This window comes from Mastacembelus armatus, chromosome 18 (genome assembly GCF_900324485.2).
Source record: "Mastacembelus armatus chromosome 18, fMasArm1.2, whole genome shotgun sequence".
NCBI classification, from domain to species: Eukaryota; Metazoa; Chordata; class Actinopteri; order Synbranchiformes; family Mastacembelidae; genus Mastacembelus; species Mastacembelus armatus.
Genome location: NC_046650.1, coordinates 5428583 through 5455245, shown reverse-complemented (window position 1 = coordinate 5455245; position 26663 = coordinate 5428583). Strand labels below are relative to the sequence as shown.

General features: G+C 42.0%; 1 protein-coding gene across 1 annotated transcript in view; it reads right to left on the bottom strand.

Moving 5' to 3' along the window:
* Positions 1 to 1068: 1068 nt before the first annotated feature.
* The window catches only part of nlgn2a (neuroligin 2a), a 146062-nt gene continuing 120467 nt past the window's right edge, over positions 1069 to 26663 (bottom strand). Inside the window, exons 5-9 of the mRNA XM_026298742.1 lie at positions 10365 to 10550; positions 6642 to 6907; positions 5546 to 5699; positions 4444 to 4810; positions 1069 to 4087 (exon numbers count right to left, since the gene is read on the bottom strand). Of these exons, the coding sequence (XP_026154527.1) occupies positions 3253 to 4087; positions 4444 to 4810; positions 5546 to 5699; positions 6642 to 6907; positions 10365 to 10550 (1808 nt within the window). The 3' untranslated portion in view covers positions 1069 to 3252. The remainder of the gene's footprint in view (positions 4088 to 4443; positions 4811 to 5545; positions 5700 to 6641; positions 6908 to 10364; positions 10551 to 26663) is intronic.

Below are 26663 nucleotides of genomic sequence, written 5' to 3'. Positions count from 1 at the left end.
CAAAAATGAAAAGATTATTAATTGAAAACTAACAAAATGCTAACTAGAACATCATAGGACCTTAATGTGGTGACTGCAGGGGAGATGAATTCTGCTACAGTGACTTTCCCAGTTGGGAATCATGATGCTACAGGATCCCCACATGATAACGGCCTATATGAGAACAAGACAAAGTAAAGAACAGAAGTAATTTCATAATGTCATGAAAAGTGATCATTGGCAAACAGTTTTTACTCAACAATGAATCTGAAACCTCAAGCTAGTTTCCATTTTTCTCCCAAACTGCACCTGTTGTCTTTTGTTGTCACAAAATAAGCATTTCATCCATTCACTCAAAGAAAAAAAGAAAAACAAAGAAGAAACTTAATATTTACAAATATTCTGTCAGTTTGATTCTTACATTTAAAAATGTACAGTTTAGATCCTCTTCCAGATGTTGTGTATCTGTCCTGTCACCCAGTTTGGTATTTTTACTCACATCCAGTTTACTCAGTGGCCACACTGCAGTCAATCTGACACAATGGCGCCCTCCAGTGTTAGCTTATAAAATAGACAAGAAAAAGGAACAGACTCAACCAAAGACCTTGTTTCTGTTTCCGCCGCCAGTGGTGTCACTGCAGCTGTGGTGAAGTTCAGCTCACAACCCCTCACTGTCTCCTTATTCACAGGACTGAGTACAAAAGGGTTTGCATGAATCTAATCACACAGATCGTCCACAGCACAGATGAGCGAGGTGGCAAATGTTGAGAGTGGAAACATTGCCACACCTTTGAATTTCCTTATTTGCTAGTGACCAGTTCATCTTCTCTTTTGATTCTTCTGCTTCTGATTAATACATTTAAGGCTGTGAGTCTTTATCCAGGCTCCTCTCCACAGCGGGCACTTTCTCTTTTGCTGCTGTCCATCATCTCTTCCACAGCACTTATCTACCAGCAGGCCACCCAAATCAGATGTTTTGTTTTATATTGTGCACATTTCCATTTATTTACTCTTCAAAAATGTCTGACAGGAACAAGTGCTGTATATCACCCCCCCTCCAGCCCTCCCCCACCACCCCGTTAGGCAGTACTAAAATAGAAAACAAACAAACAATCAGGCTAAAGCTAGAGCACAAGCAAAGACAGCACCGATGACTAACTTCTTCCATATTGGATGTAGGCTACCACGTCTTCATGTGGGCTCAAACAACAGTACATCGGTTCTGTTAATGTACTGTATTAACCAGAGTATTACCCATAATGTTTGAGATTGGGAGCAGATAATCATAGGGGGGTGGTGTTGATGCTGGAAGCCTGATCATCCACACCCCAAAGAAAAGAGCAGTATCAACTATGTTGGTTTTACCCTGTTTAGGAGAGCCCCCTTTTGATCTTGCAGCTCTGCACCACAGGCCATGAAGGCCAACCAGTTACCCTCAGTGTGCTTAGAGTTTCATTTTCAACTGATGAGCTCACAAGAAGCTAGCTTAGTGAACTAACCCAGTGTGAGGATATAAACAGAGCTGAGCTGAGGTCAGAAATTGTGTACAACGGCGCAGACACAGTGAAGTCAGATGTTCTTGAGTGTTGTGGTCGCGACGGGGTGATTATGGGTGATCACCACAATATGGGTGTCAGTCTGGAATACAAAGCTAGAGTACTGAAGAATGGAGGGCACAAGTGATGTTGATACAGACAGGACTGTTTGGTAAGCTGCATGAAGGAGCTCATTTTGGAGTCTAAGTTTTTACCATGGGCATGATCCTGTCTGTCTGCCTCTTTATCTCTTTGCTGTCTAATTAGGGCCCACCTATGCCAATGTGAATCACTTCTGATATCACACACAAATGCTCTCACAGGCACACATCAAACAGAATATGCATGTGCTGGAAATAGGGGTGTAGACAGGGGATGGAAGGCGGATGTGAGAGAGCAGAAGCTGCCTGTCTCTGCTTTGTTTCTCGCCCTCACTGAAATACAAAAATAATTCTGTAACACAAGACACAATGTTACCTCATGTATCCTAAAAAAGTGATCTTCTCTAAACACATGGAAAGAACAAGTAGCTACTCTAGGATGATGACGTTGCTGTGTTGCAGCTTGACAAAATAACATGGAGGGACGGATGAGTATGTTCACAGTTGTTGCTCTAACCAAACCATCTATGGTGGGACTGACTCTTCTTTAACTGTCGGGAGATAAAGAAGTTTTCTTGAACAGGAAAATTGTATGATATTATTATTTTGTGAGGTAAAACAAAGACCAATATCCAAATAGGACCCATATGATTTGAATAGATTTGGGAAACGTGCATTGACAGATACAGTGTCCTTTCTTGTCGTCGTCTTTAAAAAATAATTCATGCATAGATCCCCACTGAGAAAACCCATTTATATACTTTCTCCTTTGTACACATTTATATATAACTATATAGAATATCACTTCTCTATATCTATATTTTCAGCAAAAGAAAATCTTTCCACAAAAATCAACAATTTAACGAATGCTTGAAAAAAGGAAACAGAAGATGAGAGAACGAAAGAAAAAAAAAAACACAATTCAGGGCCAGTTTGGCACTTTGTCATGAGAACACACGCATTTGTTAGTGGACGGTAATTAGGAATACTCTTGAATTTCTTTTTTTCTCCTTTGATGAGAAAGCAAACACAATAGTACATACTTGGCACCAAGAATGCTGGTAGAATGAAAGAGATCAGTGTTTTTTGTAGCTATATGCTTACTGTATGTACTCTATGCCCCCGCCCATCGCTCAGAAGTTTTGAATTCTTAGAGTAAAGGAGCGTCGGGGAGAGGGAGAGAATCACGTTGAATGAGAGGAGCAGAGCAGGTATAAAACACGGATGTAGAAAAGAGAACTATATATGCACATAAAACACCAGGGAGAAAACAGAGATGATGGCAAAGTAAAAAAGGGAAAAGAGCAAGGGGCAAAAAGCAACCGTCCCTTTGACAATGTCGGGGGGATTAAATCTGGAAACAGTAGATCTGGAAACAGTAGACCTTCTTTGAAAACAGTGTCTTTGAAACGTTTAACTCGCCCCAAACTGACCACCTGCTACCTTGTCATTCAGTTGCTTCTCCACGTGCCACCAGTGGAAGGAGCTGCTAAGTTTGCTAAGAGCTGGAGTTGCTTTTTGGAGAAACAAGAGAATAAGAGAAAAGAATAAAGGCCCACATCCAGACGTCTCCTCATTACAACAGTAGCAAAGCCAGTCTTCCTGGTCCTTAGGTGGCGCTGTCAGGCCAGTCCCTACTATACCCTGGTGGTGGAGTGGGGGTGGGGCAGCGTGTTGTTGTGGCCAGTGGCGGGGAAGGTGTTGAATGCATGAAGAGGCTGCATGCTGGTGATGGTACTGGGGATCATGGTGATGGTGTTAGGTGTCATCAATGGCACATCGTCGGGTGCACGGCGAAGCGCCAGTGTGTAATCAGGTGGGCAAGCGGGTCGAAGGATGTCATGGGGCCGGAGGGGTTCCATGTCATGGTGAGCATCGTGCTCGGAGTGCTTCATCTGCAGAGACATGATCTCCTCCTCCTGGCTGTGAGCCAGGTCATTGGCAGGCCCGCCCCGCTGAGGAGACAGCCGGTGGCGCCTCATCTCATGTCGCTTGTCACGCTTGTAGTAAAGGGCGGCAAAGGCCAGGATGTTGAGGAAGAGGAGCGAGGCCCCCACAGCGACTGTCACACTCAGCTCAGTGGAGTAGTCCCGTGTGTCTCCTGGGAAGAGTTCCTGGTGTGGACGTTCTGAACCCTCAGGTTCTGGGTCAGAGGGGAATGTAGGGTAGGGGTGGCGGGTGGTGCGAGGGCCTGGTGTTCTGGGCCAGGGTCTGTGGGTGCCTGGGCCAGGGCCTGGTGGTGAGCGGGTAGTGGTTGGGAAGAGCTCCTCATGTAGACTATGGAGGTGGGGGACTAATTCCAGCCAGAAGGCCACCTTGTTGGCCCTGTAGTTGTCTCTAACACGAGGTTTTAAGCCGATGTGGAGATACTGCTTGTCTTTTGAATTGAACTTGGTCCAGATTACCTCTTCAAAGCGGTTAGGCTTGGTGTGAATAAACTTGGTGTCCTGAGGGACTGGCAGGTTGGGGTCCCTAGTGGAGAACAGAGGGGACATCTTAGTTACAGGTTTTAACTCAAGGGTTGAATCACTGTGGTTCAAACACTTATTCATTGCGTTGTCTCTGAAAATTTAAATACACCCTAAGTTATTTTATGAACTTTCAAAAATGAGACAGGGCACTAAATCTTTACCAGCTGTACTAACAGATGGTTAGAGTTCGTCTCCTAACCACACATACACATCTCTTACTCTCAGGAAAAGGGAAGCAAAAACTTCAACTCTGCTTGAGAAGAGGCACTAAACCGGCTAGTTAGTTGTACTCCAAAGCAAAAAAGAAAATTAAAAATCATGTTAATAATATGAAATAAAATCATCTGCATGACTTACCCAGTCTTGGCAAAGTTGGTCCAGTAAGTCATGACGACGGCGCTCAGCATCACATCATTTTTCGAGAAGTTGCACGGGAACAAGTCTGTGGCACCGATCATGGGCACGCCAAACACGTACGGTATCTCATCTCCATGGGCGGCGTCGGCCCATTCAGGTCGTGTCTCGGTCTGGCAGTGGTGGTAGAACGTGTAAAAGTAAACCGGGGACTGAAATTCTGCGTGGAGTTTGGCGGTGGCCACTGCTGGCGCAACCCATTGGTGATCCGTAAACAAAGCTAATAAGGTCTTCCTTCGCATGTCACCATTGTCCCTGTCAGCCCAGTCAGTGTACATGAACTTAATGGTCTCCCTCAGAATGTCTTTGCCTGAAGGATAAGACATGGGAGGGGAAAAGGACAGGGGGAAAAGGAGAAAAAGAAAGGGGGAAAATTGTGCTAAGTTAAGAAGAAAGTAGAGACAGGATGGAAAATCAAAGTACACTTTGCCAAGATGATTTGGAGTGACAGGAAATGGGAAAGAAGCACCTGTGTTTGTATGTGTATGTGTAGGACAGTGGAGAGAGAAACTGAGCGAAGCATGTTTCACCTCTCGGAGGACAGAATGAGCGAATGGCAGTAAAGAGAGGATGTGACAATATTATCCAAATGTGTCTGTATTTTGAATATGGCTGATCTGTTTGAAATCACAGCAATGTGACTGGGAGCTGACAGGCTGGGGGATAATGAGATACAGCATTAGAGCCCACAGAGCCCCAGAGGCCAAAGCACAGGGCTACCACAGTGAAAGATAAACTTGATGATGATCTCTTCAGTATGGAAACACTTCACTTTTTGTGGTTTTTTTTTTTTGTAGTTGATGTAAACTTTGTTCATAAAAAAATGTAATCAGCTCTTTTAAAAAAAAATCCCCAAACTACAGCAGTGTCATGTGACGTCTTTCTCAGGTTTTGATGAATATAGTTATTGTATTGAACCTTGTTAGTGACCTGTTTACATATTTATATTTTGAAATTTCTTCTTTATTGTCATCTCAGAGGAGGGAGAGGATGTTGTATGAAAAAATTTGAAGTGCGAAAGACAAATGCTGTGGACATTTCTCACCTTCAGGGTATCCATAGAGGTTGTCAACAAAGTTAGAGATGGTGTAATCAAATGCTGCAGCTGAAATACCATCATTGTCCTCGCTGTCATCCACGAACTTCAGCCCTTCTCCTTGATTCACTCCTATTAGGATGTCATAGTTGAGGAACTCCCCCTGGTGGTGAAACAATGGAAGAACATGTTGAGTATTGGTATTCAAAGGGCAGGGCTTTTCAGTCTCCATGTACTGAACATCACAGATCTAAAAACACTGCAATGTCACTGAAGGCAACTGAATAGAATTTTGTTGTGTGTATTAATCTGTAAGATCAAATCAGTGTCATTTATATTTTCAAAGTGACATTTAAGACAAGACAAATCTGTAAGGTATCATTTCTTTGTAATGGTGTACACCTTGGGTTGTAGGATCATCACTACAGGGACAGCTCAATAATGCAATTACTGACAATTACTGACTAATTACTTACTGCTAACAATACATCAGATTTGTTTCATCATGAGGAAAATACCATTGATGGCTTCAACAGTGCACCTGAAAACCCTCATCAGGTCTACAGTGGCAATTAATGCACAAAAAAGCTCAGTTAAAGGGTTTTTGATGTGCTTAATTTTTCCCTTATATGAGCCAGAAATATTTTGATGGTCAATTATTGCTTCTAGCTTATGAATTGTTATGCTAATAACAGTAACATGTCTGGTCAGTTTCTCTAATGTACATGTTTTCTCCTTTTATTTTCTTTCCCTTACATATGTTTGCATTATTTCACAAAATGACTTGAAAGCAATATTGAGACAGCAAAGGTATTTCCACCAGATGGAATTATTGTTTTATTACTTCAGTTTCACTTCTTCTAAACTCCACGATGAACAGTTTGCAACAACACAGTGCTTTTTATTAAAGGATCACAATAAATAAATAAATGTAGCAAATAAAAATATCAAGGCAAAGCATATCACTAACATCACAGAGTAGTGAGAGTAGTTCATGTTTTTGTCTGGTGTATCATCATAGTTTAAGTCACTCGACTAGCATAGTAATACTCCAGTATAACCCGTGTCTCCAGTACCATCTCTGATACTGGTACCAGCCTGTTACCTGCTGCATGAGGATCTCAGGATCGTCGGGCACTACATCTCCATCCACCACTGGGCCAAAGGCAATGTGGTAGCGGGCTGGCTGGATGTCCTGGTCCACCAGCTCCCTGAAGTTCTTCCGTCTCAGGCAGTCAACCAGGTCGGCTGTTTCTGTGTAGGTGCAGCCCACCTTCCGGGCCAGGATCTTGGTGTACTTGAGGGGCTGGTAGTTGACAGACCAGCTGGAGATGGCAGTTCCACTTTGGGCAATGGCCCTGTGAAACAGACCTGGAAGAGCAGAAGGAAACTCATTAACAATATTGAATACAACATCCTAAATCATGGTAAAATGTTGGTGATCCCACTCGATGATGTGTGTTGTCCCAAGTGTTCAGCATTTTTGCTGTAAGCATGGAGCTCTGTAAAGTTCAGCTGTGGAATTGGACAGAATACGGAGAGACTACTTGATATGGATGTCACACTCCACTTTCTCTTTGTCTACCTTCAGACTTTCCCTATATTAAAAAACACCAATTGTGATGCTTTATCATTCTCAGTGGAGCAAAGCTGACAGATGTGAGCTGGGACTACAGACCCCAAGCATCACAGATAGAGTATGTTATAGTGCTGTATCTCAAGAAATAGAGGCAGAACTGGGAATAGGCTCATCTGAGATGTCAAAAGAGCCATTTACTTCTTTCTTGTGCTGACTGCTTCTTTTCTCAGCCTCTCTTTATCTGTGTTTCTCCCTGCCTCTCTTCCTCTCTGCCTCCTTAGTTCTGCCTGTCCTGCGCTGTTTGAACCACGCAAGTGGCTCGTTAAGGGACTGCCTGCCTCACTCCTTCCCTCGCACACTCTTTTTTTCTTTCTCTTCCCTCTCCTTTAAGATTGGTCAGTTAATTATTAAGCAGAGTCGCCTTTCCCTGGGAAATCAATTACAGTTTGAAGCAGCTTGGCTACACCTATGTGTGCACTGCATGGGACAGAGCAGGAAACAGTAAAGTGGGAGGTGGGTATTTTTTTTTTTTTTTTTTTTGTCTTGAGAAAATCTGTTTGCTTGTCACTCCCTAAGTGCCTTTTACCTTTCCTGCTCAGTACCTTCCTCTACTTGGCTACCTTTCTTTTCTTATATGCCATGTTATTCTACCTTTTTACACAAGACAGTTCCCCCTTCTTTTCCTCCTCCACTCATCTTACCTCACACCCTAATAAAAGGATATGTTGGCTGCTGTCTTCCCCTCTATATCCACCATATCAGTATCAATTGCAGCGCCCCCCCTCCATCCCATCTATCCCATCTGACACTTCTGTCCTGTCATTCACACTGTATGTCTGCCTTCAGGCTTGATTTGTGACACTGTGTTGCTGTTGATATGATTGGTGTCCCTTAAGGGCGAGGGTGACAGAGACTCCTTACCTGGCAGGGGACAGGGGAGAGTGTGACAGACGGCATCAAGTGGGTTGACGTAACATCGTTAGATGCTGATGAAGACGATGATGACGATGGGGTGATGACAGTGTAGGAGAATGAGAATGGACAGGTGGCTGTACAGGGGGTTGGTTGTCAGTGACAGGAGACAAGGGGTTAATACAGGCTTTCCCAAACGTTAGGGTCCCTCTACTATACACACAGAGATTAAAACCAGGAAGCTCCTGAAAATCTAATCTTTAAACTACAATGACTGTAAACAGTTCTGGATGCTATTTAAAAACAATCAACAGCAGTCATTGGTGGCTTCTGGACAGGAAGTGTAGAGAGCCAGTGTGCAAAACATCTGGCCATCTCAAAGTAAAACGATTTAGTTAAAAGAGCCGCATTTTAGAGAATACACCTCTTCACTTCATATTTTGAGAGTTAGAAGAGAAGAATGATACCGCTTTCATGTCTGCACATTAAGTACAGAGCTGGAGATGGGATGTAATTAGCCTAGCTGAGCACAGCCTGGCTGACTGGAAGTAGAGAGAAGCAGCTTGCCAATTAGAAAATAACCTCATCTAAAGCTCACCAATTAACACATATTTGTTTAATCCTTATGTATCCTTAAAGTCTGTGAATGTATAGTTTGAAGAGGAGCTATCCAGTATAGATACTTCTCAGTGATGAACAACTTACTTAAACTTTTACAGTGTGTAAGCAAGTGTTTACCTCTGCCCCCAGTCTTTATGGGAAGCTAGGCTTTTTTCTGTGATGCAGATTATTTTGTTACATTTTTGAACAATGCAACACTCAACCTATTGACACTTATATACAAACTAGAAGCACTTAGTGACCACTGTGATCATGATATAAATATATAAACATGGGTTAATATGAAGGATTAATTGACAGTGTTATTATAGAGGCTTGGGGTTAATCAGACACAGCAGAGATACAGCAGAAATGCACAGATGTTCATTCCAACACATTTGCTTTCAAGGCACATCTACGCAGACAAAAGCTAGTCCAAATTGGAGCTGTGTCAGATGTCTGCTTGGTACTTCAGACATACACAGAGCAGCGACTGAGACAGATGTGTGGTTGTGTAAACATGCAACATCTAATCTCTCTTTCTTTTCATCCACCATTTCCTCCCTGTATCTGTCCTTTGCATTATGTGTGTGTGTGTGTGTGTGTGTGGGTGAGAGCCTTACAGTAAAATGAACAGAGGAGAAAGATATTGAAGGAGAGAGAACAACGTAGATAACAGAGTGGTTGTGATCAGAGGAGGACAGCTTCAAGAACCGCATGATCAAAGGCTGTGGGTGCACGACCATTCGGCTGTGGGTCATCAGCCGCATTAATCTCGATTCAGATCAAAGTCAATTGGTCCGTAAACCTCTGTCTTTTGGAGCTGTAATGTTAACACTTAGCCCTCGGGGTGTGGTGTTGGTAATGGGGAGCATGAGGTGAGATGTATGTAGGTTTTCGATGGTTTCTAAAGCCTCTCGACTGCAGAACAATGGAACATTATCAGCCCCAGGAGCACTTGCTAAGTCAATGTGGGGTAATGCTGGAGCTCCATTTATCCTGCATAGATATGAACAACATAACCTGCAGCAAACCTGGACTCACTCATTAACCACTTTGCTGCTTAAATACTTCAGTTCAAAGGACAAGCTGTGTTTTCCTTTGGGGGTGGAGGTGTCAAGTGAACATCACAGGATTTAATTTCTGGGCTGAATGCTGCTACCTGAGTTTCTATGTGGCCACATGGGTATTACAGGACGTTGCTGCTATAATTACATTTATAAATTGAGGAAATAAAAGCTAGTATCACACAGGTGATTCCAGAAATAAATACATAGGGACACCTTATTGTTGAAGTTTTTACAATAAAAACCTTAAATCAGTCTGGCAGGTGTGCATCACTATGTGTTTCCAGCACATATATAGAAGAAATAAACAGAAAGAGTGTATAAGTATGCATTCTGGCTTTTCTGGGAATGGTGAGGAATCATGTAAGCTGAGGGCTGAAACATCGCTGGATCAAGTGGAATTCATGTAAGTTGCCAGAATCCATTAGTCAAGAGTTTTGTGGTTAATGAGTGATTCACAGGTCTGGATCCAGGCTATTAGCAACAAGAATTGATGATATCCACTGAGCCTGGGTTTTTTTAATGTCTGTGTTATTGTATCTACTAAAAGAAATACAGAAAGAAAAAAGAACGCATGGATGGCAGGGATGCTGAGGTGACAAATGACGAAAACTGGATGTTGTACCAAGGAAGTAAACAATTAATACAATTGGACGGAGTCTTCAATTACCCTCTGAGTGGTGCGAAAGTATGAGGAGATTGACACAGGACGCCCCGGCTCCAGAACCGAAGATGGTGATCCTCTCTGGGTCTCCGCCGAAGTGGCCGATGTTCTCATTGAGCCAACGTAGAGCTTGAATCTGGTCCAGCAGGCCATAGTTTCCTTTAGCTGACTGATCGCCGGTGCTGAGGAAGCCTGGGATTTTGCAGTAGCAAAGATGTGGAGAAGGCAAGAGAGGGTAATGAAGAGGGGGATAAGGACGGGTGGAGAAGAGGAGGAGAATAAAGAGAGGAAATAAAATGACATTAGCAAAGGTAGACACCTTTAGTTTTGAGCACCTGCCTGGAAAATGCTCCTGTTTAGGTGTGTAGATCAGCTGATGACAGAGAGGGAACTGCATGAGTGCAGAGAACAAGTGTGTTACTGCATGTGTTTAAATGTATGTGCAACACGATCATTCATCAGCAAGAAGTAATAGACAGTACAGTAGTAAACTGCTTTTAAGCTCCACTCTCAATGACATTTACTGTCTAATAACATCGAGCAGGGACGTTTACTGTCAGTCACTGTACAGCAGTCGGCACTATGATAACTATAGGTGGATGTGATCATGACATATGACGTTTTCCTTATTGTTAAATGCCATACACAGATCCAAAGCAAAAATACATTCATTAAAAGACTGAAATGTACAGTAAAAACAAGCCTGGAGCCACAGACAGGGTGGAAACGTCTTTCCATATGTCATGAAGAGCTGGACTACACTCTGAACATCTGTACTGTACATGCAGCATTTTATTATTTGGCTGGTATATTGTCTAATCATACTGAGTTTCACTTGAGCAGTTTCTTCATTGTGTGATTCTTGTTTTAGTGCATGTGACTACAGGGGAGATGAAATACTGCCACAGTATTAAACATTCTTACAAATTATTCCTTAAAGTTTTTCTCTAGGACAACTGTTCACTCATCAGAGCAATGTAATAACAGTTCACCCTTTCTGTTGTTAGCTGGCATTTGTCCCTCATTATTGCTGTCGGGTTTTTTTTTTCGATTGTTCCACCAGAAAGCGAAATCTTTTCTATTTAACTTCTCATTAGCTGGCTGGCTCACAGATCCTAATGGAACTCCTAATTAGAGCGTTATTAAAGGCAAGTGCACTGGAAAGGTCATTAATTAAGCCTATGCAGTGGAGGTCAAACACTCACTCACAGTTAGCTGCTGGGATTCTGTGTAACACAAAAATACAGCATGTTGTCCCATCATGGCTAATTCTGAATATACCCAAAACCATCACAAGCTATGAGCTATGAGTCTAAACAGTATAGAGACATAGACATGTATATGTTACAATGTAAATAAAGAATGTAAATGTAAATAAAGAATAACTAATAGTAAAAATAATAATTACAAAATAGTATTACAAACTAATTATGCACAAATGATAATGAGGAAATAAAGTGCAATGATGGTCTGGCTTTAGACATTTCTACAGCCAGACTACTCTTGTGGATAAGGCACCACCTGGTGGCAAAATGCAGCAACAACTTGCAGTCTGAATATATAGAGGCTGTAATATTATTGCTTATTGCCTGCATAGCAGGTACACACACACACACTTAAACTAAACTTTATTACGTAAAACGTATTTATATGTACAGGACCCAGGAGTCCACAATGCAGAACTTGTCTGCCAAAGGCTGAAAATGGCTTTTTCATGACCCATAAAGAAGAGAGAAATGTTATTTTATCCATATTACCTGATCACCTTTTTGTGCATTTGTAGTTATAATGAATTCACATTTGGCTTAAATGACTACCACTCCTTGCCTATAATACTAATAATACTGCACCTTTGTTAAAAGCTTAAATCTAATGTTCACGCTGACCAATCATTTCTCTCTTCATCCTACAATAAAAAACATAAAATCAATTCATATTCATAATTTCAAATGATCCGTAAAAACAAAAGGGATCAGTAAGCATACCATGCATTCAGGGGGTTTTGTGCTGCCCTTTAAACAGCACAAATCAGCTGCATGTTTGGTTGAATGAAATAGCAGAGCACAAACATGAAGCAAATAAGCTGCCTAATGCCCTAATGTAATCACCTTTATATATTAAACATAACCAGTTATGCAAATGAGGCCATTAATAAACCTAATTAATGCCTTGCAATTAGTGCATTGCAATACTCTTACGTCAACATAGATTCTGGCACAAAATTTGGGAGTTGTGTTAAAAGTCCAGATGATAAAGGTGAAAAATCATTTCTTTTTATCATTATTTTCATCAAGTGCTGTGCTCTTTAGTTATTATCTTCACCAAAATGTTGTGCTGCAGGGACATCAAACTAGTGAAGGGACTGAACAGTGCAATACAGCGCCAGCAGACAACAAAGATCCTAACGTTATCTTGTCGGAGCCAAAGCCGTTGTCATCCCTACACCTTCATGCTGCATCCATCTAACTGCGAATCAGTTTACAACAGCAGGCCACTTCACCCGTCCTCCCCTTCCTCTATAATCTGATAAAAGGCTTGAAAAAACAGAGGAGCTGGTTAAAACGCAGCAATGCAAGATGAAAGCACAGCTCTGCATGAATAGCCTTTAAAATGGCCGTGGTAAAGAATGATGGTTAGAGGGGGCAACAGGGAGAGAGACACAGAGAAAGAGGGAGAGGCAGAGTAAAGGAGAAGGAGAGATAGTGGGTGTTCTGTGAGTCCCGGATAGAGGCACAGTGTTTCATCTGCCTCCAAGACACCAGGGGCTCACACACTCTCTCTCTCTCTCTCACACACACACACACACAGACACAAACACACACACACACACACACACACACACACACACACACACACACACACACACACACACACACACACACAGGGACACTGATCAAAGGCTGACACTACAGAGAAGACTGCCTCCTTTTCTCTACATGTCCCTCTCTTTTACACACACACACACACACACACATATACACACACACACACACACGCACACAGAGAAATAGATGAACACAACATGTATACATACGGGCACACAAAAACAGAGGAATAATGAAAATATATATACTTGTACATGCAAACAGGGCACACGTGCGCAGACACAAAGTCAATGTGCATTTTAAGCAAACACACATTTGCATGTCCGTCATGCAGACCATCATGTGGCATCAAACAGGTTATGCTTATAGAGCCAATAAGCTAGTACATGTTTGTCGTGTCTGTGCGGCCATACATGTCGTTCTGATTTGTGTGTGAACAGTGCGTTTGCCGAATGATAAATGACGGTTCTAACACACTATATCCCATGTGAATGCACTGTTAGAAGCTGATGTGGATGTCAGAGCTCTGTATGTGTGTGTGTGTGTGTTGCTGGCTCCACAGCAATAGTATTCTTTCAGAGGAGTGTGTGAGAAACGAACAGATGTGGGCAGCTCAAAGTATCTGAATAATGTATAGGATGCACACATTTTCAATGACACACACACACACACACACACACTCCTCCGAGTCTTTCAAAGGTTAGGAGAGGCAGCTGCCTGTTAGACTACACACGCCTCAAATGCTGTCTAAGTGTATTATTACAATTTAAACAGCGTACATTACTGTTTATGCCACCGTTGACGCCGGACTGCACTATCCTGCTGCCACGCTAAACGTTCTGATATTTCCAGAGGGTTATGCTGAATGATGCAAGGGAGGGGGAAGAAGGATTTGGAAGTAGAAGAAAGGGGGAAATGAGAAACATTACCCTTTTCTTCAGCAAGCTTAAAACGAGGCTTTTTTCCACAAACACCACTCTGGCTTAGACACAGCGATTGGCCTTGGGTGATTCGCTCCGCTCCTCTCTCTCTTTCTCTTTGTGCTCCTTCTCGCTTTAAAGTTGTTATTACTATTGCCTGCCTGTGACAACCAAATTATCTGTGAAATTATTCAGATTTTATGTCCTCATACTGGGCAGGATCCCCGTGTGTCTGTCTGTGTGCGTGTGGATATGTGTCATGTGAATCGGTTTCTGAGCAGGAAAACAATGTCATTTTGAGACGTGGACAATCAGCCGAATAAAGAGGAAACCTGTTAGGTGTCAGTAGCAGTCAGCACCTTTCCCTCAGCTCTTTGTTTCTTGCATTTCCAATTTCTCACTGTTTCTTGCACTTTTTCTCTCACTCATCTGTCACATCTGTATTTATTTACCTGAAGTATCATCATCTAACAGGTTGCAAAGTAACACAAGGTTCTCTTAGTTCATCAGGATCTGCGTTGACCATTTGTTATACATTTTGTGGTTGCCGTGCTGAATTTAAATGAGGGATTCAAAGGGAGCATTGAATTTAAAAACATTACTGTTTGTACGTTTGTGTTGCTGAGATCAGCCTCATTGTTGCCGTTAATCCTAAATTTCCTACTGTGGCCAGTTCACTTTAACAGCATTCAGGCAGGGAATCACACGGTAGCTTTCAATGTATTTGGTAGCACAGTTTAATTTTTGCTACTAGATGCTCAAAGAGTTTTTGCTCTAGTATTAAAACACACTAACTGTTACAACAGTAACCACAGGAGGTGCCAAACCTACACTACTTCCTCTCCTCTTCTTTTAGTGGTTTCACTTTCATGAATGCTTCTTCATTCATTCTTTTATCGCTCTGCTCCCTCGTGGTTTAATCTGTCCATCTCTCAGGGTTTAGAAAGGCGCTGTGGCTGCTAGCCTCTGAAGTCCTCTGCTGTGTGTGTGTTTGGAGGTCAGAGGGCGTGCTGTCGATGGAATGTGTTTCGAGCCTTGTCACCTTCTTGCTTATCCTTTAGTGAAATCTGGGGTCAATTGTGTGTGTGTGTGTGTGAGTGCTTGTGTCAGGGGGTTTCAAGCTGCCATACTGTATGCTTTGAGTTTGTGTGGTACAACAGAGATACTGAAACTGCAAGAGAGACAGTGTGTGTGTGTGTGTTAGGATGCTGGTGAAAGAGAAACCAGGCCAGCTCCCAGCAGAGTAGAACCATGTGCACGGCATGCAAGTATTTCTCAAATCATCAATCTGCACATGCATGTTTATGTTTGTGTGTGTGTGTGTGTTTAGAACTGAGAAGTGTGATTGCTCTGGTTTTGTAACGAGCTGGTCCAAGTGTATCGGAGGGATGCAGAACACACACTCATACACACAGGGGAGCATGACAGCAAGGGAGAAAGATGAAATCGGCTGACAAAGACAGAATGAGTCACAAAGGGACAAACACAGCGAGATGATAGATTGTCAGGTGTGTGTGTGTGTGTCCACAGGGACCAGAAGAAAGGCCAGTATCCATTTCATTCTGCTTCTTTAACTAGAGTCTTTATAGAGTGGCGGAGTGTGTCTATCGATCAGGTTTTGTTGCCCTGTGAACACTTTTACAGCCTCTAGGAACAGTAGCTCATCGGCCTGATCGTACACTCTCATCATCAGCCCTTGTATGAGTGCATGAGCAAGTGTGTGTATGTGTATGTGTGTGTGTGGGTGTGTGTGTGCTCAGAATTGAAAAGCCTTCACTTCCTTGTACAGCTTTTTTTGGGTTTCTTTATCTTTTTCTCAGCCTACATCTTTCCCTCCACTCCTGTTTATCCATCATTTGGCTCCCTTGGGTGTTGTTATCCCTGGGGGCTTCTATTCAGTCAGAAGGTAATGGCGGGTGAAATAGGGGTGCCATGGGCCAGATCGGACACAATGCATGGTTTAGTGTGTGTGTATGTGTGTGTGTGTGTGTGTGTGTGTGTGTGTGTCTGTGTGGACCGTACTTGTAAAAAGCTACAGTAATTGTTTTTAGTCACTGCTGTGTTTGACATTGCCTGAAAAGACTTAAACCCCTCCTGTGATGGTTTAATGAGATGACAGTCATCACTGCTGCATGTGTGTGTATTAGCTTACCTACGAGACTTGTGGTGAGAGGTTTTTGACTCGTGTCATGGTTAGTGCTGTCAGCCCTAACTGCAGAAGTACCTGGGGTACAATTATTATGTTTTCCCAGTAACATTTTTTTTTAATTGTACAGTTGGAAAGGGATTATATTCTGCAAAAATCCAAATGATAAAACTGACTGGCCAATATTTGACTTTTAAAAAGGAACAATTATTTAGTATCAGATTTGAGAAAAGCTGAGAGATTAATAAAAAACATTGTCAAGTCTGAAGCAGAAAAGGTATAAATATGATGACTTTTACTCGTAAGAATAGCTCCAACAACGCATGATCTGACACTTCCCATAATGCAACTTAACAGTATCCTTCATTTGTAGATGCCTACAGTTGACAACCCACAGCTGAGATAACCATAATGGCATCACTGGGGCTTTTTTTTTGACTTAAGGTCCTTCAGAGCCTCAAAACACTATGTACCTGTACCATACATTATTAGTACTCATCATGATGTGTAAATCGACTCTGACATGTGGTTGGTGGTGTGTCAAAAGCTGCAAAGTGCAAAATTCTGCTCCAGAAAACCAGTAAGTTGGTCCAACTGTAGACTAAACCATGTAGAAAATGCTCCTGAGCAGGGATGGAGGGGAAAACGAAAGGATCGAGGGGGTGAAACAGAGGGAGAAAAACAAAAGCTAATGAATCCCCAAACTGCCTTCTGCTCCAGCAGCAGCAGCTGTGCGGTGGTTAGGATTTACTGAGCAAAACAAACAAACTCATTGAGGGTTTGCAGGGGTGTCTGAATGTGTGTGTGTCTTACAGCATCTGAAGGTGCTTGTCTACATATTTACATGTTTACCGTATGTGCATATGTGGTGTCTCTGTGTGTGTGTGTGTGTGTGTGTGTGTGTGTGTGTGTGTGTGTGTGTGTGTGTGTGTGTGAGTGAGTGTACGCGTGAACCTGCCTTCATGGACCGAGTGACTGTTGTGTCTGTGTAAGGTTGCAGTGAAAAGCAGACCTCTGCAATTTCCACTACAGGCTGGTAAAATGCTGCAATACCTCAAACTGAGCCAATGCTGGTTTGGCCTACATACTGTAGCTCCTCATCATGCAGCACTCATGGCACTATAACCAGAATGGTACAGTTTAGCTGTGCCAGGATATTGTTCAGCTGGCACTGTTCAAGCTATGGATTTATTTCATTTGTCAGCATTCATTACAAAAGCCTGCTAGCAATTCTCGATTTGCAAGGTTGAATATCTGATACGTTGTGGCTTTGTTTTGGTTAAATGTCCATTACTGTAATTCTCTAACAAACCAATATTTAGATATTATTGCAGTAAAGGTTTTCTGTCTTCTGTAGCAAAAGTACTGGCTAAACCAGGGCTCAGATTATACAGAAAGCAATTGTCACACCAAAACATGTGTAGTGAAAAAGGCTGCTCCACATGTGATCCTTTTCAAATAAAAAATAAAAAAGTTTGAAGTGTTTGGATTCATTATTCAGCCGCTACCCTCCCTCTCAACGCTGCACGATTCAAACCAAACCTCAACACAGACTCACTCTCTTAACTAACCAGTATCTCATTATCATACCCCCACAGACACACTATACACACATATAATACATGATAAATCCATCAAGATGTGTGATGTTCTCCTCTGCCATGGCAGCATAATTAAAATATGCAAATATTATGATAAAATGTATTTTACTCTGATGGTGACAATGACAGCAATGCTGAATGCCATCAGCGTTGCAAGGTTACTGTCAGTGAAGGCCTCATATCAACAGCGTGTGTGTTTGTGTGTGTGTGTGTGTGAGACATAAAGAAACTAAACTTGACTCCCGCCTCATGAGTGTGTGGAGGACCGCTCCCCAAATCCCTCTCAATTGCTCATCCTTCACACACAAATACCCCTACACACTCAGCAGAGCCTTCGATTTCCGAACCTTCCACTCGCATGGATATTGGACAAGCAATTTAGATAAACAACAAACAGTGTTTCAGAAAAATGGTGCACTGACATCTCCCACACATTTGGTGTGTATTGGTTTAGTTGTGCAGGTCAGGATTTCAATGTAAACTGGCTGCTGACCCACAAAACACACACACATCAGATGAGGAGAAACACAGGAGAGTACACTCTGAGGAGGTTTTCTGAGAAACCGAAGGAGATAATAATGTCCCTCCATGGGTGGAAAAAAAAAAAAATCAACCATTTGACAACCTATTGAATTATGTGAAAAATGCAGCGTTACAAGGCTAAATCCAGCTGGTTTTTCTGATAGTTTGAAGAGCTGTGATTTCCATCGGGCAGTGACGTCTTCCATATTCTAATTTAATACCCGACACATCAGCGTCCATCTGTGCTTTTATAACGCTGAAATGTAGTGTTCGCATCTCGACAGTTCTCTACTCAAAAGTTATAATGCATTAATGATCACAAGTCAAGTGAAATTTTATCTCTATAGTCCAATATCACAAATCACAAATTTGCCTCAAGGAGTTTTACAGTCTGTACAGCATACGACACCCTCTGTCCTGAGACAGAAAATCATTGATTAATAATGAATGAACATTTATGAAATTTTTAGTTTAACTATGAATCTCCACATTCAGGGCACAATTTCTTCCCCAGCTCCCAGAGCCTCTTCTTAAAATAATAGCAGTGGTGGAAATAGGATTCAGGTCCCTTACCAAAGTAGAAGTAATACCACAATGTAAAAATATACTTTCTAGAGTATCTATGAAGTGAAGGATACACATCTCTAATCTGTACTTTGGTAAAGCACATGTGAAAATGTATATTCTGTGGCCTGAGTATAACACTGTTGGCTGCAAACAATTAATAGTAGATATCTACTATTAATTCAGAATTCAGTAAAATAGAAACAAATGACAGTGCTGAAGGGTCAGAGTTACTGTTTTTCTCTTTTCACATCATCACATACAAATTGAAAACGCTGCTCCCCAGATAGGACTGTTTGTCAGCTTCACGATTTGGCGCCTGTGGCTTTGTCAAATCACTCTTGGTGTTGAACGTTTGGAGCCCAGAACAAAAGCGCACTAAGGGATGGGAAGGCCACTCTGGTTTCGAATTATGATCAACTCGCAGGACTTGGATGTCTTCTGAGAGTGAAGCCAGCCTCTGATAATCTGTAACATTACGCTGCTTCAGAGCTGTTGGGCCTTGATTTATCAGCAGGCTGAACAAACAGAGTGTCTGCACAAGCTGGATCATCACATAGTGTCTGCGCTGCTTTAAATGTACTGCCCGTCCTCACACAGCATTTTGTACACATCATAATCCGTGTCAGTGCTGCTATCTGCATGATTTAACCACTGACCTGCAATCCTGATTGCAGACTGTATCAAACTGACATAACAGTCAATTTTCAGGTTTGCTTAAAAGTGTTTGATAACATCCAGCAAACACTTAGCAGCCCAATCATTTAGAATAAAGTTAAGTAAAGTGTCTGTTTTTACTCCTTAAATATGTTTAGTGTTTTGGTTCATTACTATCTATCATTCCTCCCTTACCCCCCTACAGAGAAAGGATGGGCCCACACAAACTAAACTCATCAGCAAGGAAAAGCTAATAAAAGTGTCATCATGTCGTCGCTGCCAACAGACGTAATGGAAAGCAATGAGCAGCTCACGAGGCGGAACGGCAGAAACAGAGGAAACCTGTCAGGTAGCGGCACGTGGTGCAGCTTGATAGGCGGCGTGTACCTATTCCTGCAATTTCCCGCCATCTCGTCCTGTTATATAGTATCTGTCCCATGCTGCCTGGCTTCCTTCCAATTCAGCCAGCTGTCTCTCCACAAACCCGTGTGTTAATGGAGCTTTCAGCATGTGTGACCCAGTCCTGCGTACAGTATGGGGGTATTTCACAGACTGTCCCTGTGCCGCTGGTGAATGTGGAGCACATTTCATCACCTATCCTCTCTCTTCATCTCACTGTCCTCTCTTTATCCTCAGCTGTAAGGCGGCCTATAAATAAGCCCTATAAATGATCCGCTGTGAATAATAATAGTTTTTGACTGAAAATATAAGATTTCAGACAGATAATGGTCAACAGGCACAAAGGATGCATGTATTATTCTGCTCATACAATACTATGTCAGTAATTTGCAGGGAGAAGAAAAAAAAAAGCATGAAAGATCTTTCATGGAAAACGCAGATACAAAATGTTTTTTTTCATTAAGAAGAAAACCTTGTATTCACTTTAAGAACAATAATAAGTCTGTGTTCTCAGGGTGAAGGAAGACAAAAATGCTTGAATTCTTTCAGTTCAGTTCATGACATTACCAATAAAGTTTGAAGACAAAATAAGCTTATTTTACTATCCCTTATTTTAAAAAAAAAGTTTAATTGCTCACAGTGCATGAAATCTTGACTGCAGCTAAAATGCCAAAATCACAATGCAGCCTGAGCTAGTAGGGCTTAATTATATTTCAAGATGCTTCTTTTGTGTTTGTGTTTTTCAGTCTCCCCTAATCTTTACTGGATACGCTTGAAAGGTCACCACCAAAAAAAAAAAAAAAAAAAAAAAAAGGATTTAGGTTCACGGTCAGAGCTCCGAGCGACAAACAATAAAATCTGAGTGGTGGGTACTGAGTCAAAAGTGTCATCGCCTTCGCCCGAGTGGAATAGTGGCTAGAGCCGGTGCCAAGTGTAGAGAGATCTGTATATATGCATTAGAGGCTCCGCTTCTACTCAAAAGTTGAGATGATGGAGAGAGGAAGATAAAGAGAGAGAAGAAATGTCAGAAATAAGATGTAGAGTCAAAGAAGTGTGGATAGAGTGTGTAGTCAAACTGCTGTGGTGAAACAGCATGGCAGAGGGAAGTCAATGTGTATGTGTGTGTTCTGTGAATCTACAGACACAGTGATATGAAAGATGTCCAAAGCACCACTGAATAATTCATACAGAAACATAAATAGATGCAAGGCAACCTGGAAACCCTTCACTGTGTAAAATCTTCCAAACAACACATTTTATGGTTCTGTACACCAGAAATGCCTACTATTCAGAGATTTTAAATCACTACCAAACATTCATCAGGAACCAAGCTATGAAGTCTTTAAGTTTAGCAGACCATAAAAGAACCCAATTAACAAAAATGCTCTTACAGATTCCACTCTGCTGCACTCGAGGTTTTGACAATTATTTACACTTTAGCACCGAGCACAGGGATTAAATCTTCTGACCCCTCCAAAGTCACAGTTTGGCCGATCAATTTGCTTTTTTGTGCCTAGCGGAGGTTTTGCCAGCAAAGACTGGCAGTGACATTGCTTCCACTGGACCAGCACATGAATGACGACGGTAAATAAGCATCATCTTTTCTGTTGGCAGAGAAACTGCTGCACTTTGGATGTACACTGACTGTTAAGCCAACCTGCTCTTTCTTACTGCGTAGCTCCTTTCTGCATCTGAGCCGGACCAGGTTTTGTACGAAAAACAGCATTTGTTCAGGGTGAAGTCTCACTGGATAAACAAGTAAAAGAAACTCACAATTCTTCTGTTTTCTTCTGCTTCCTCCCTCACAACCTCTGCTTCCTCTGTCTTAACCTCGCCACACTGCTCCAACCGAAGCCATCACTCTTTTAGTCCAGCCACAGTCTATCACCCTCCCACAGCATGGGACTATTAGACTTATCTTAGCCAGAGTTGCTCCTAATTTGGCATCCTCAGAGCAGTGGGTGTAATGTGTTGAAAGTTATCAGAGTGAGGCCAGCTCCCTATTTGGCAGGCAGAGGGGCAGCGCCACCACTGTCTCTGCCAGGTTGATTAATAAGTAGTGGCAGAGCGGCTACGCTAACAGACTGGCCTGCCTGGGCACTTCCAGAGCTCTGCTAAATTAATGCCACACAAACACACACAAATTGTGTTTACCTACAAAACTACACACACTAATACTCCTTCCTCTCATTTATCCACATCCTCATACAAATACACACACACTGAAAACAGTACGCAATAATGCAGCACAATGCAGGTTTGCTGATAACATAGAACAGACATACTGAGTTGTGAATTAGCATAAACATGAGGATGAGGGAGCACACACCTGTTCCCAACACACACACACACACACACACACACACACACACACACACACACACACACACACACACACACACACACACACACACACACGTCTCACTATAGTTGTGAGGACCCTCATTGACATAATGCATTCCCTAGACCCTAACCAGAACAACTAAATGTTTTCTAACTAACCCTAACCCTAAATCCAAGTCTTAATTCTCAAAATGTTCTCACAAGAATGGTATCAGATTAAAATATGTCCACATAACCATAGAAAGATGCGTACACACACAGAATCAAACTGCCTCTTTCCTGTCATCTCTTTCAGCAGCGAGGTATTTGACTGACAGCTCATCAGGGCTGTATTATCGCATTATTGTGAATGCACCATTTCTCTTAAGCAGCCAGCAGACAGGCGTAACAGAGCACTTCCTCATTCTGTTGCCATTAGTTACCACCGACATGACAGAGGACATGACAGAGCACGCATATGAGTGCAACATATCGGCAGACTTTAAAACAGGAGGATGTGAGCGAAATTACGCTGTTAAAAATCTGAGGTCCGGCTCTGTTTGATCTTGATTTTGTTCCCTTTGATGATTATGGACTCTGGTTTATCCATTCATCTGTTTCAGGCAATAGCTCAGACAGCAGCAAATGAATGAAACTTGGGAAAGAAATGATGTATTTCATCACTGCGTTCCAGCACTAAAAAAAATTGACAGGTCAGAGAAATTTGACATATTGGTAAATGACTGGCGACTGCAGCCGAGCACCGCATTAATCCTCAGAACGAGAACCTCTCTGCTGCTTTGTTTGTTTTTCCTTTGGGCTTCGTTCACACTGTCAACACAGTAAAATATATGATACTAAAAGGTTGGTTTTACATTTCACTAAAGTTTCTCTGAGTTCATGTCAAGTGTAAGTCTGACGGGAAACCACTTATAGAATATAAGTATATATGTATATATATCTATATAGATATATATACACATACATATGTCAATCTCACCCTCTTAAGTGTTTGTCAAAAACGGCTGGGCACTGTAATTTTTAGCAGATGCTACTGAAAGAGGAACTAATTGTGCATTTGTTGGAGACTATTTTCAGCTGTGGAATAAGACACATTTGGGGCACTAGTGACACTGGTCCACAAAGCCATCAGATGAGTTCAAATACACACATTTACCATTGAAATGTTGCATTTTTCAATGTACTGAATCTGATTTGAGCTGAACTAAAAATTTCCCTGCACTGATGATCTGTAACTTCTGTTCTTTGACAAAACTACTGTAAGATTTCAGTCCCTTCAGACCCCTTCTCATGTTTCTTTCTCTTTCTACTTTGACTTTCTTCATCTGCACCCACTGATGCAACAAATAGAGGCCTTTTTTCTCCACTCCTACTGTGGGTGTTCAGTGTATGTGTGGGTACCAGTGGTACTATTACCATAAGCTACAGGTGTAAACAGTGGGGGATGTCTATCGAGGTGTTTGCTTGGGGACTAAGACAGAGCACAACGCAGGGAGGTGGGCTACCACACGGTTGGATGCACAGACACTCACTTATTCATGGACACAGCAGGGGACAGTGGGGAGGGGGACATGCGCATGCAAACATACACACCCGCAAAATACTGTGTGTCAATATTTCTTTGTGTGTGTGAGCAGGTCAGAGAGGGTGTATCACTCGAGGTGAGGCCTGAGAAGGTGGTGATTCTTAACACCATTCTTTGCCACACTGTTTTCTCTCTCCCACATCTGGTAAAAGAAGAGCTGACATTATGTGTCTATTGTGGGGAAGGCTGTTGGACACTGGCTACCCAGGATTCCTTGTTGTAAATGGACAGCCATATCATCTCGTCCTCGGCTGTTGTCAAGCTCACTGTTGCCTGGCCAAAGGTAGATCATTGCTAAAGATGACAAAGAGGACCTGTCGTTGTGTGTCCATTTTTCTCAATTGTGCCTGTTCATCTATTGTTTCTGTTTTCACCCACTTGCTATGTACTTTCTGAAACCATCTCTGTCTCCATTCTCTTAAAAAAAAAATCAAAACGTTTATTTCGGGTTCACAAAAACAACAAGGGATCAGGACAATCACTTCAAATTTCACTGACACTTTTCTTTCTTTCCTTTTTCTTTTCCCCTTCATTTTTTTTCTCATTCATCATCTTTCTTCATCCTTCCTTTCAAAAACAACCCTCACCTTCATGCTCTACTTCCTCTCACCTTCTTCGTCCTATAGGAGTTTTTACAAACACTTGGACTCACTTTCCCACAATTCTCCACTCATCAAGTTTCCACCTGAACTCCGCCCAAGTACTTACCGTTGATGTGTCACACCAATGCCACCATGATGTCATCTTATCAATGAAACCCACAATAAAACTTTGCTAACAACACATTACATTTTCCCTTCTCTATCTCTACATTTCACTTCTTCTCACCTTTAATTCTTCACTGCTGCCTCGTTTCCTTCCTACCTGTCCTCTCTCCTTATTGCCTGTCTTTCCTGAACCCTTGTTTATTTGCTCTAAATGCTACCTCTCTGTTTTCTTATTCCATCTCTCTCCTCTCTCTCCATTGTTTCTCCACACTGTGCAGACCTGTCTCTCTGGATGCCTGGCTGTGTTTGCGCTGAGGGCAGCACTTTGTCATGTCCCTCATAAATATGCAACACACAACTCCAGGTAAGTCAGAGAGAAACAGGGAGAGAAAAATAAAACTGAAGTGAGGTAATGAGGAGATGGAAAGGTAATGGAGGAAACAAATGGAGAAATAGAAAAGAAAGGCACAAGAAGGCGCTGTGAGGAGATATAGAGGTGAAGAAGACAAAGATTTAGACTGAGAGCAAACATTTGACTAGGACAACGAAATGACACGGCACGATAGAGAGAGAGCAGGAACAGAAGCAGGAGAAAGAGATGGAGTGGACAGGAGTCAAAGCCATTAACCTGCAGGCCTGCTGCTGCGTGTGTGTGTGGTCAGTAGGTGGATGGTGACATAGTTGTATCCTGGGGCCAGGCCACCTAGGTCTGTTGTCAGCCTCACCCTTCCCATCCCCTCCACCAACCAGGATGGATGGCCCACAGGGCTGGCTAATCACGCGCTCTGCTGGCTGGGACATGCACACCTGAGGCTGGTAGGTACAAGTTACCCTGGGGACAAGTGTGCACCATTTTCTACCATTACCATCTCAACCTATAGTGTTAAAGCTCTCTGGTGCTTTATGTGCTAACATGCTCAGACAGGTACAGTATGATGGTTTCTGGTAAACACTGAACATTTATGCTGCTAATATTTACAACCGCTAATAAGCAACTTTTCAGAAAATCATTTTTAGTTCTGCTGCTCTTTGGGGACACATGGGTCACAGAATCCAGCACAGGCAGGTAAAAACTTCCTACACCTTACTGTACAGGACAAAATAACTTGTGATATGTGATGATATGTGTCTCTTTTTGACCAGTTTCTATTTGTAGTTATTTTCTGTGTCTTGGTGGTCTTTTTTATCTCTCTATAGTCATTCTGTGTTTCTTCATGTTCATTTATTGTCTCTTTATGGTCATTTAATGTCTCTTGAGGCTCATTTATTGTCTCTTGATGATCATTTATTTTGTCTTTATGGTCATTTTTCAGCTCTTTTTGCCTTTTTGAAATAATTTTTTGTCTCTTTGTGGTCATATTGTGTTTCTTTATGGGTATTTATTGTCATTTATGGTAATTTTTCATCTCTATAGCTTCTGTCTCCTTGAAGTAATCTTTGTCTCTTGTGACCATTTCTTGTTTCTCTGTGCTCATTTATTGCTTCTTAGTGGTCACTTTTTATCTCTAGATATTTTTGTCTCTTTATTGCCATGTTTAATCTCTTTATGGTCATTTTTTTGTCTGAGGTAATTTTGTGCCTTTTTGTTCGTGTGTCTCTCTCTCTCTGTGTATTTTTATGGATTTTTAAAAAAAGACTTTTTAGGTCATTGTTTTTTTTCTTTGTGGCCATGTTGTGTCTGTTTTTGGCCATTTTTTCAACGTCTTCAGTCACCTCACACACCTGACCAGTTAATATCAAGAATTCTATGCATATTATTAGGAAACAGCAAGTACATGTGGGGTGTGTCCTCGTTGAAGGTTTTAATAATATAGAGTAAAAGTTTGTTCCCAGCTTTATTTACAACAGACAATCTAGAAGAAGAAACATTTAGTTAACGGTGCCCGCTGTTCTACAAATACATCCACTCACACTTATCCCTTCCTCCCACTATCACAGAATAATATTGGGCTTGCTACTGATGTATCTGTACAGAGAGCTTTCAGAAGAGGCTGATATTCCTCCTCCTCCGCCCCCTTCTTCCTCTCAGCTGCGTA